Raw genomic sequence first — 11,966 nt, 5'->3', positions numbered from 1 at the left:
ACAGTGGATTCTGACATGTCTCTGTATAATGAACCTTCTTTTGGGGTGAAGGAGGACTGAATAAGGCCATTCATGTTACCTATCCTTGGTTCATGTTTTGGAATCACTTCCCACCCAAGAACTCTGAGAATTTCCTAAACAGTATTACTCAAAACACTCTTTAGGGTGTTGCTGTTGTGGGCATTTCACTGTTTACTTCCAGACTTTTTTCTATGAAGCCTTTGTGATTTCCTCATAGCTGAGCTCAAATAAAGTTTTGTATCTTGCCTTAACCTACTTAAAATGTTTGCATTTCCCATGTTCTCATACAGACTTCACACAATGAATTTTTAATGACAGTATAATGATCCTTTGAGTGCATGTGCCATGACTTACTAACCATCCTCCATAACTGTTTCTTTTCTTTTGAATATTATAAGACGTGATTTTGTTCTACAACACTTGGATACATGAAATATTACTTTTATTTTTAAAAAATCATATTAAATCTGAGTTTGAGTTCCCACGTGCAAAGCTGGTGAGACACCCAGCAACAGACATCAATGTGGGTCTTGTTCCCAATTGTGTAGGCAGGGTATCTGGAAAATGCTTTGTGTGCCAGTTAGGATACTTCTGACTCTAAGTAATACGCATCTCCCGGAGCTGGCCTAAACCATAAAGGAGTTTGTACTAGCTTGTATAACTGGAAGCTCAGAGGAAACTTCAGGATTGCTTTGTTTGGTTTAGTTGCCCGACAACATCACCAGGGACCTAACCTCTTCCCACTTGTGCTCTGCTTTCTACACGGTCAGCTTCACCCTGCTCACAAGATGGTTGTCCACTGATTCTTCTGGGTGTGTGCTTAGAGATGGGGAGGAGGTAGACAGAGTGAGAGATCCTTCCAGAAGCTTTCTCCAAATGGCAAGTGAGTTTCTTTTACAGAAGCTCCCAGGAAATGCTTCCTGCCTTTAAAAATTATTTTTGGCCGCATCAGTTGGTCTGTGGGATCTTAGTTCCCCCATCAGGGATGGAAGCCGCACCCCCTCCTGCAGTGCACAGTCTTAACCACAGGATCACAAGAGAAGTCCAGTCTTCTGCTTTTTATTGGCCTCAATTGGGTCATGTGCCAAAAACCATGAACCATGGCCAGTGGTCAGTTCATGAGATTTTACATTGAGCCATATATCTCATTTATTATTAACACCACCAAAGTGGGCTATTCCCCATCGGACACCTCCCCAGCACCCCCAAAGCACAATTGCACCGCACTGGGAAGTAAACAAAAGGTAGTGGGAGGTAGTTACCAATAGAAGAGGGAATGACTTTACAGAGACTACCAGCTTTGTTCAGTATTATAGCCAATGAGGTTTATTCGAGGCGGGATTACAGAGACTACCAGAATGTCTCTTAATATCTTGCCTGTTTTCAGCCCTAGAAACCAAAGCACCCTCCCTACAGAACAGCTAATAAACTTCCCAAGGCACAGGAGCCCAAAGCCGAGACCCAAAGTCTCCACTGTCTTTTAGGTGGTCGAAGATCACCTTCCTCTTTGTTTTGTTCCCGTCAAGAGCAGCAAAAACAAAACCCAGATTTAATTTCTCAGTAAGTTAATCTGCCACACTATCCCTGTAGTTAAAGTCTTTTCTGACCTCTTTTGGGGCAAGAGAAAGACCATTAAGACCGAAAAACCTTAATTAGAACTGAAAAGACTAGGATAAATGGACTTCAAGAGGATCTGAACCACCTAAAATAGCTTGTCCAAAAAAAATCAAGAATCTTGACCCTTGGGAAAATAGAGCTACTGTTTCAAATACACCAATATTTGGTTCAAAGTATACATTTAGTAAAACGTAAATAGTTGTTGCTCCTCTAGTTCACTCATCTCCACACTCTTATTTTCCACTTTTCAAATCAAAAGGTGGGCTAGTGAATCTTGGGTGCAATCATAATTTCCTTCAAGAGGCAAATGGATAAATAAAACTCTGCTACATTCAGACAATAGAATATTACTCAGACCTAAAAAGAAATGAGCTATCAAACCACAAAAAGACAAGGAGGAATCTTAAATGTGCATTGGGAAATGAAAGAAACCACTCTGCAAAGGCTGTATACTGTATGCTTCCAACTATGCTGCTGCTACTGCTGCTAAGTCGCTTCAGTCATGTCCGACTCTGTGCGACCCCATAGACGGCAGCCCACCAGGCTCCTCCGTCCCCGGGATTCTTCAGGCAAGAACACTGGAGTGGGTTGCCATTTCCTTCTCCAGTGCATGAAAGGGAAAAGTGAAAGTGAAGTCGCCCAGTCTTGTCTGACTCTTAGCGACCCCATGGACTGCAGCCTACCAGGCTCCTCCATCCATGGGATTTTCCAGGCAAGAGTACTGGAGTGGGGTGCCATTGCCTTCTCCGTGATTCCAACTATATGGCATTCTAAAAAAGGCAAAACTATGGGGACAGTAAAAGGATCAGTGGTTGCCTGGGTTTGGTGGCGGGTAGGATGTGTAGGCAGAGAACAGTGGATTTTTCAGGGAATACTTCTGTCCAGAGCCATAGACTGTACAATACCAGGAATAAACACTAGTGTAAACTATGGACTTGGGTTGATAATGATGTGTCAGTGTAGGCTCACTGTAGCAAAGGAACCATCTGGTGTGGGTTGTTGATGGTGGGGGAGGCTGTGTGTGGTAATTTACTTTTCACTCAATTTTGCTACGAACCTAAAAATACTTTTTAAAAAAAGTCTATTAAGAACAATTCAGGCCAGCATTATGAAAGAAGATAGAACTGAGAGTCAGGAGATCTTGATTCGAATGTGGACTGTCATTTACAAGCTGTGTAATCTTAAATTAGTTTAAGCTTTGTGTGTCTTAGTTCACTTACCTATCAAATAAGGATAATATTCACCCATCAGATTTACTGTGGAGAGACAACATAGGTACTTTCACAGAGCACACAGTAGGTGCTCAAAAAATATTTGTTGGGAGTGAAGAGAGAGAGTAGATGAAAAGACAGGGAGACCAGAATTTCAGAGTCAAATGAAGGTGGAGGCATTTTATGACAAGATCCACCCACTAGTGATTGATGGTGAGATAATCAGGGGTTATTTTTTTCCCTCATCTGTTACAGTCCACTTTGGATTTTGGCTTTATCAAATTATTATTTAATGAAGTGTCCATTATCATTTTAATTACTCAGAACACTACCCTTGCCTTTGTTCTCCATTGAGAGCTGATCAAAAGGAATGCGATTTGGGGTAGGTTTTGTTGTTGTGGCTGGTTTTCATTTATTTAAAAAATACTTGTTGTGAACCTAAATACTGACTGGTACTTATGCTGGACACTGAGGATGAAGCAGTGAATAAGCCAGACCTGGATCCAGTGGTTACAGGGTGATGTCTGTTGCCAACGAAGACAGCAATAGTCAATAGACAGCAATAATCAAACCGTAACAAAGTGTTTTGCGTGTTACAGTGGGAGGCAGGAGAGCCAGGAAAGTATATAGCAAGGGTAATGAGTAGCATTTATGATGGGGGAAGGCCTCCCTTGATGTAGATCTAAGTGATGTGTGTGCTGAGGTCTGAGGCATTAACAAGAAGGAATAGGGCCCTGGGTTAGAGTGCATACCGCAGCACACTGGTTCTCACACTTAAAAATTTTATTGTAGTGTAGTTGATTTGCCACAATGTCGTGTTAGTTTCAGGTGTACAGCAAAATGATTCAGCTATACATAAACATATATTCCTTTTTAGACTACTTTCTTGTATAGGTTATCACAGAATATTGAGTAGAGTTTCCTATTCTATACAGTAGGTCCTTGTTGGTTATCTGTCTTATATATAGTAGTGTTAGTCGCTCAGTTGTGTTCGATTCTTCGCGATCCCATGGACTGTAGCCCACCAGGCTCCTCTGTCCATGAAATTCTCCAGGCAAGAGTAGTGTGTGTGTTCATCTCAAGCTCCTGATTTATCTGCCCCCACTAGTCTAAGGTCACACAGCTAGTTAATGATAGAATCAAGCTTAGGATTCATTTGAGCCCTGGACTAGGACAATTTCTATTATACTAGGCTCTTTCATATTGTTCCCAGCCTCTAAGACTTTGCCACCTTTTGGAGAAATATTAATAAAACTAGGCACATGACAGTTTAGTAAATCAGAATACATAGATGTAAAGTAGCATTTTGTTCAGTTAAAAAAAGGAAGGAGTGCAACAAGTCTTTCTGAGCTCAGAAAGACCAGCAGCGATTTGCAACTTAGGTTGGGAAAACTCTCCCTCCACGGATACTCAGTCTTCCTGCTCATCTACTCCCACATTGCCACCAAGTACACTGTGCCTCCAGGTAGCCCCTGAGAAAGTCACTGGGGGAACCACCGACCACAGGTCTTTTTGTCTGCCCATGCACACCATCAGGATTGCTTAGCTCTTCTGGCAAAGCTCCTGGTTAAAGAGATTGTTGGTATGTCTTTTAGGCTTCTGTTTTGAATGGGAAAGACATGGTAGTCTACATAACATAACCACCACCAAGGTGACCAAAGTGTACTCGAAAATCTAGAAGTGAGGGAAGACCAGTGGATGTCTTTTGAGTATATGTATGACTTTTTAAGTTCAGAGTAGAGAATTGGGTGCATAAAAACCCAACGAAGGCACAGAAGCTAAACAGCTACACACCAATAATCCTACTGAGAAAACTAGTCCAACCAGACCAAAGGAGTGATTTCCAGTTAAATTTTTCTTTCCTTAGAGAATATTCTACCTTTCATTTTAAAAAATATATTTATTTCTTTGGCTATGCGAGGGTCCTAGCTGTGGCACATGGGATCTTCAGTCTTTCTTGCAGCATGCAGGATCTTTAGTTAAAGCAGCATGTGGGATCTAGTTCTCTGACCAGGGATCAAAGCATGGAGTCTTAGTCATTCCCCACCAGGGAAGTCCCATTCTACTGATCATTTAGTTGATACACTGCCAAAAATAAAGTTTGGTGGAAACGGTTAAAGCAAGCTGTGCTTTATACCTTCACATTGGGAAATAATGATTTCACACACTGAGCCCTGAGTTCAAGTTCACTCTTACACAAAGAATAACGCAGTGTGTAAACATAGTGTAAACACAGGCTCCTGTCCAGAATAAGTGGTGTGGTGGTGGTGAGGCATGAAAAAGCGTCAAAGGGCTGTCCTATGGTGGTGGTGGTCATGAGGGGGTCTGAAAGATAGTGCCTAAGACCTTAAATTTGATCCTTTCCAGTGGTAGTGTTTTGAAAGGTAGATCCTTTCAAAATAGGGCAGGCAGGTGGGGCATGAAACAGAGAGACGGTGACCTTACAATTAATCCTGTCCAATGATGTTGGGGGGCATTCACAGGAGGGGGGTAGGGGTAGGGATGAAATGAAGTGTCAGTGACTTTATAATTGACCCTGTCCAATGATGGTGGTGGTGGTTGCATTTGAAATAGTGACTTATCAATTAATCTTGCCCAAAGGTGTTGGCCCATGAAAGAGGGTGGGAAGGGAGGGTTGGTGGGAACCAGGGGCGGTGAGTCACAAAATAAGGAGGCACTGACCTAACAATCCTGTCCGAAGGTGAAGGGTGGGGGCGGGGAGGGGGCACGAAACAGAATCAGTGACATCATAATGAATTCCGTCCAATGGTGATGGGCAGGCAGGAATCCGAACGGGTGAGTTTATTTCTGCCCAACGGTGGTGGTGGTGGTGGAGGACATGAAGCAATCTCTATAATTAAGTGGTAAACAGAAAACGAAAACGTATCAAGATGCAACGAATACCCTGAAGTGCAAGTCAGCTGATTCAGGGAGGGCTTCCCGGAAGAGATGCCTTCGGTAAAGAGGGGCCTAGAGCAGCGCGTAGGATCGGATTCCGGGCGGGGGCTTCGGGTCTCTTCCCAGTCCTCTTGCACCTCCGCCACCTTTCAGCCACAGAGGACCTAGCCCGGGACAGGACCCAGGTCAGCTGCACTTGCCGGGCTTGTTTGGGTCCCAGGAGGCAAGGAGGGACGCACCGGCGCCGGGCTGCGCCCGGGCGAAAGAAAGCGAGGGCTGCAGCGACCAATCAGCGGCCAGCGCGTGCGGCCGCGCACCCCTGGCGCCCCGCGTACGTGCGGCGGCCGGCTCCGCCCCCGTGGGCGGGGCCTGGGAAAGCCGCGGGCGACCAGCCGCGGCTAGGGAGCTGCTGCTGCTGCGGAGGCGGAGGCCAGGGTGCGCGCTTGGCGAAGGTGCCCAATCCGCGCGGCTCAGCTGCACCGGTCCTTGCGGCCGCCTGAGCGTCTCGGCCGGTCTCTGCGCTGCCGGGGCGAGGATGCGGCTGTTCCGGTGGCTGCTGAAGCAGCCGGTGCCCAAGCAGATTGAGCGGTACTCGCGCTTCTCGCCGTCGCCGCTCTCCATCAAGCAGTTCCTGGACTTCGGTAAGTGCGGGGCCACGGTCCCCACGACCCCAGGGTGCGAAGGCGCTACCTTCCGGGCCCGCCACCGCGGGTCTCCGCGGCCTCCGGGCAAAGTCCGTGGGAACCGCGGGCGGGGCTCCGGGGCCTCTCCCAGAGGCTCGGATTTGGGGGCACGGAGGGGTAGGGCCTGGCACCCGCACACCCGCCGGGGGCTCACCCCGAGACACAGAAACAGCGTCTGAGGAGCATCAACCCGGGCGGCGGGACTTCCCGGACCTGCCGTCGTTAGCTTCCAATCTGCTTGACACAGACCTCCGGGCCGTTAAAACTTCGGAGCTGAATGTGGGTAGCTTTTCAAGGGTTTTATGTTTAGGTAGTTGGGTTTGTTTTTTTTTTTTTTTGCATTGGGTAAGACCTGTTTAGAAACACCTTGTGGTCGAATAAATTATGCAATGACAGTTCGTTCCTTTTCCGCTCTAAGGTGCTCTTAGGCACCACCTAAGGTGGCCGGAGTGGCAGGGCTAGAACTGCTGACTTGGTGGTGTTCTGTTAAAGCAGTTGGAGGCCTGGGCTGCGAATGCCGTAGATGCTGAACGGACGTGTGGGCTCCTGGCGCCAGAGCAGGGTCGGGTGCCACACCTTTCGTCGTGCCTCTCCTGCGTCCCTTCGCTTCTCCCCTGTGCGGTGGGCTGGTGGGCAGCTTTCACGAAGTGAGGTGCGAGCACGGAAGACCCGGCCCCCAACCTGCCTGAGGCCTAGCTGAGATGGGAATAGAGTCCACGACGTTCTGTTAACTGGACCATGTTTCCCCAGAGTGGTGCCGGTGCAAGCACGTAGGGAATACTCGCAATTGCTGAATGCGGGGCAGCTGGTTGTGAAACACGTGAAAGGGATAAAACCGAAGTGCGCAGCCAGGTATTGAGTTGGAGCACAGCATCCTGGAAGGAAAAGAAAATGGAGCAGCAGAGATGTTCTAAGCTCTCAAGGGAAAATAATGGGGCAGCTGGTCGTTTAATGAATCTTAAGTAAATGTCAAGAGATGATGTCAGATGGGCATAAAAACCCAAGTGCAGAGTAGGTAGCACATTCGGGGAAGAGCCAGAGCACCAAGTGATGTTGTCCACAGTTGGGATAGGACGAGTGGAATTGGTTAGTTGAGACCAAATTAAATGTTAAGAAACCAATTTGCCAGCAAATGATGAGGGAAATCAGAATTTGGTGATAGGTGGATCTTTGCATCTTAAACTTCTCTCCCAGAAGCTTTTCATTAGTTTTACTTTACTATCTCTGTCACTTGTGAGAAGTTAGAGGTTTCAGGCAGTGCCCCTGCCCCCTTCAAAGTTTAAAAAGAAAATGTCTCTGTTGCTATAAATAGCATGTTTCCATCCCTAATGTGTGGTTTAGAGAGAGTCTGAAGGTATCTGCTTTTAAGTGGGGTAAACTGAGACAGGTTAATTCACAACAAAAGACATAAAAAAAAGAATCCAGAGACTCCTAGTTCCCCTCCTTCCACTCTCCCAAGTTGAAATGATAGCCCTGGTAGCTTGGCGACATTCAGTTGATTTATTTCTGTAGTGGCTCCTATCTACCATATTAATAGGTATTCTGGCAAAGATGTTATTTGAGGAAAACCACAGTGGGGGAGAGTGTTATCGTGGAAAACCCATGGGACCATTATCTGGAAAGAAATGTTCTAATTCTTGCTGTGCCACTGACTCGAGCCTGGCCTTGGCTGAGGGACTGAACTCACTGAAGTTCATTTTTCTTCTCAAGAACACATATGGGTTGTGTAAGGTCATCTCTAAAGCACAGCTCCAAAACTGTGTGATCCTAATTTGAAAGGAAGAGGGATGAGCTTTTTACAAAGAAATTAACAAATCTTTGGATAGGTGTTTCCCATATAAAGCTTCTGACCTATTTGGGGAGTAGTGGAGGGGTACTCTAATCTCGAATAATGAAAGAAGCCTACTAACTGAAGTCTTTTCCTTATAAGGAAGCTCACAGAGGTGCTATATATATAAAATTGTGGTGGAATTTGCTAGAAACTCAGGCATCCTTTGTAATGCCCGGAGATGAATCAGGTGGCAGGCAGCCTATCTTTAATGACAACAGTAGACAGTTGTCACACAAAGAGGCCATTTTGACTTACCATTCTCTTGGTTCTTCCAGCTCTGGATAGCAGTCTGATTTTGGCAAGTGATGTGGGAGTTTGAGAATTTAGAAGGGGTGTGGGGGTATTTTGAAGGAGAGAAGGCACAAGAGTTAGGAGGCTTTTATGGCCCAGAGTGATTGGAGCACACGGCAGGGGAGGGCCACCTCAAATGCTAAAAGGCCCCGGGTGGGGAGCAGCCAGCTTGGGGTGGGGGGACTGTGGCAACCTCCCTGCCCCCCTCCCCATTTGTGTTGGCTCCAGAAAGGGAAGCTGATTGGCACCAATTCAATGTATTTTAAAAGACGCAGGGCTCAAATAGAACAGATGCTGGACCATGTCGATCCACAGGCTACCACTTGGTGAACTTCGTGACTTTCCCCCTGGCTGCTTTACAAATGGGACCCGAGTTTTTGACTAGAATACCTGGACAGGGACTAGAGAGAGGGTATTTTCGTAATTTCACATTTACAGTATTTGTGACAACCACACTGACAAATTGTGGTTTCTATGGGCACAGAAATAGCTTTATTATGCAGATATACCCACACTAATAAATGAGATGATCTTCCTTGTTTAAGAAGGAAGGCTAAAACTGCATGTTACTGTAGAAGCATTGATTTTATTTGAAAAGAGGATTCCTCAGTCTCAGCACTCTTGACATTTTTAGGGGTGGGGCAGATGCGGGCTCTATCCTGTGCGCCGTGGGCCTCCCAGGCCTCTACCCACTGGACCCAGTAGCACCCACCACTCCTTTCACCCTTGAGTTGTGACAGCCAACATGTTTCCAGACAGCACCATGTCCTGCAAGGGAGCAGAATAAATCACCCTCTGTTGAAGACCACTGCTATATGAAGCATTTAGAGGCGTGGTTTTCATGCCTGGGCCCCATCCCCCAAACTTTACTATAAATGTTCTGGGTGGTGGGGTATAGAGCATTGGTATTTTGGGTGGTTCTTTAGCATCACCAGGGTTGAGAACCACCAGTTAAGAGGATCTTCTGGATCTGGAGTTGTCCCCCTTTCATCTGTGGGTCTTATTTCTCTATGCCTTTTGAGCTCAATCTTTACTTAAAACATGGCCTTTCACACAGTTAGCAACTGTCACAAGAATAGTAGGTGTTCTAAATGGATTATGAGTTTATAATTGCAATAGTGCAATTCCAAAGGGTGTGATTTAAAAAAAAGGTTCTTTTTGGTCTGAGATTATAGTTACATGGTTCCAGATTCAGAAGGTACAAACGGACATAGAAAAGTCAGCTTCCAACTTTTGTCCACTTGCCTCCCCATTTTAATATAACTGGCAACTTGTAATACTTTTGTCTGTACCTTGTTTTTTACACTTAATTCCTCAGACAACTTTCCATATCTATAACTGCAGAACTTCCTTTTTCTTTTTATGGCATCTGAGAGTTTGTATGATGTACTGTATTCATTAGCCAGCTCCCTGTTATGGCTAGCAAGTTGTTTCCAGTCTTTGCTATGACAACCCATGCTACAGTGAATTATTGCATTCATCATTTCATGCATGTGTGAGTATTTGTATAGGACAGATTCCTCAAAATGGGATTTCTACATCAATTCTACATCAAAGGTTATGTGCATTTGAAATTTGGATCTCCGGGTCTCCCGCATTGCAGGCACCAGGGAAGCCCTGAAATTTGGATAAATATTGTTAAATTGCCTTCCATATCGAGGTTGTCTATTTATCCTCTCATTGGAAGTTTCTGCGAGTACCTGTCTTCCTACAGTTCTACCACATGGTTGTCAAACTTTTGATAAGTGAAGAAGGGTATCTTGATAGAATTATTTTCTATTTGAGTAAAGAAAAATTTTAAATTGAAGAGTAGTTGATTTATAAGGTTAGTTTCAGGTGTACAGCATAATGATTCAGTATTTTTATCGAGTAAAACATTAGCTTTTTATTACGGAAAATTTTAAGCATACACAGAACTAGAGGGAATAGTATGAATTCCTGGGTTCATTATATTGATCTCCATGTGCTGTTTGGCTCTGGGTGTTGTGTGTATGTGCAGTCTATTAGATTTTCTTGTCAGTGTCATGCTTGTTTCAGGAGAAATTGTTTTTCTGCCCTAAGACCATAGTTTATCCTTTGAACTACCTGTTCTTTAAAGATTTGGTAGAATCTACCTAGGGAACCTTTTAAACCTAGTGTGTCTTGGAAACTATTGCTCCTTGACAGGTTTCTCTAGCCTGTGGTATTGATCTGTATAGATTTTCTGTCTCTGCTAGAGTCCATTTTGATATATTTCTCTAGAAAATTATCCTAGTCATCAAGGTTTTAAAGTCAGTTTGCATAGCTGAGATAGTAATCTCTTCGTCTTAATTTTCTCTGTAGCTGTTCCCCTTTTATTCCTTCTATATTTGTTCTCCCCCTCCCCTTTCTTGATGAGATTAGTTGTTGGTTTATATGATTGGATTCAGTTCTTAGCTTTATGACTTTTGTTTTCTAGTTCATTAATGTCTACTTTGGCTTTATTAATCCCCCCTGATCTGCTCAGTGTTCTTATTTTTTTCTTTTTGAATGGGAAAATTCATTTCTTTGTTATTTATTTCAGTATTTAAGGTGACAACCATTCCTCTGAACACTGCTTTAGCAGCTGATGTGTATAGTATTTGATCCTTTTTCCCCCCAGCTCTTCTTCATCTTTGTTTTATTCTTAAGTTAACTAAGAGTTATTAAACTTGCAGTGTAAGTGTACCCTGTATTCTCATTTTGTTGATGTCTAGTTTTGTTGCGTTGTGATCAGAGAATGCTATCTGAATCATTATTTCTTTAATTTCTTGATGTTTGCTTTGTAGTCCAGTCAGGGCTCATTTCCTGTCCTTGTTCCTTGGGAAGCAAAAAGAAGGTTGTGTTCTCTTCTCAGGTTACAGAGTCTGATATATCAAATCTGTATTAATTATGTTATTTGAATTTTCTGTAACCTTTGTTTTTTTAATTTACTGGACCTGTCATGGGCAAAGAGAGGTTTGAGTCTCCTAGTAATATGATTCTGTTTCTCCACACATTGCCTATGGTTTTTGCTTTGTGCCTGTTAACGTTACATTAGCTGCATAGATATCCTTAACTGTCATTGCGAGATGCACCCGTTAGGATACAGAGTGCTACCCTTTTACTAGTTCAGTGCTTTTTGGCCTTAAATATTCAACATTATTTAACATTGAGATCTGGAGCACTTTTTTCCTTATTTTAATTTTCTTTTTGAACCTTTCTGAATTACTTTGTTTTAAATATTGTCTTGAAAATGTAGTTTAAAGTTGGGTTTGCTTTGTGAGCCAGACCTTTTCTTTATGTGGCTAAGTTTAACCAGTTTATATTTGTTGATATGACAGATCTATTATCTATAATGATAAACATCTATAATTTCCTTTGACTTTCTGTCTTTAATCCTTTAATTTTTATACCGTATTATACATCTTGCTTTGG

General features: G+C 44.0%; 1 protein-coding gene across 4 annotated transcripts in view; it reads left to right on the top strand.

Moving 5' to 3' along the window:
- Positions 1-6,155: 6,155 nt before the first annotated feature.
- PDK3 (pyruvate dehydrogenase kinase 3) overlaps positions 6,156-11,966 on the top strand; it is a 77,636-nt gene continuing 71,825 nt past the window's right edge. For 3 of the 4 annotated variants that reach the window (XM_081567928.1, XM_081567927.1, XM_081567925.1), the window contains exon 1: positions 6,156-6,388. Coding sequence is in view for 3 of the 4 variants with exons in the window: in XM_081567927.1 (XP_081424053.1) it covers positions 6,283-6,388 (106 nt within the window). In the remaining variant the exon portion in view is untranslated. Of the gene's footprint in view, positions 6,393-11,966 lie in introns of all 4 variants that reach the window. The other variant, XM_081567926.1, reaches the window with a different exon arrangement.

This window comes from Giraffa tippelskirchi, chromosome X (assembly GCF_054371585.1).
Source record: "Giraffa tippelskirchi isolate mGirTip1 chromosome X, T2T-mGirTip1v1.2.pri, whole genome shotgun sequence".
In the NCBI taxonomy this organism is placed as follows: domain Eukaryota; kingdom Metazoa; phylum Chordata; class Mammalia; order Artiodactyla; family Giraffidae; genus Giraffa; species Giraffa tippelskirchi.
Note: the sequence above shows the minus strand (reverse complement) of the source record. Positions and strands in the feature narration are given on the sequence as shown.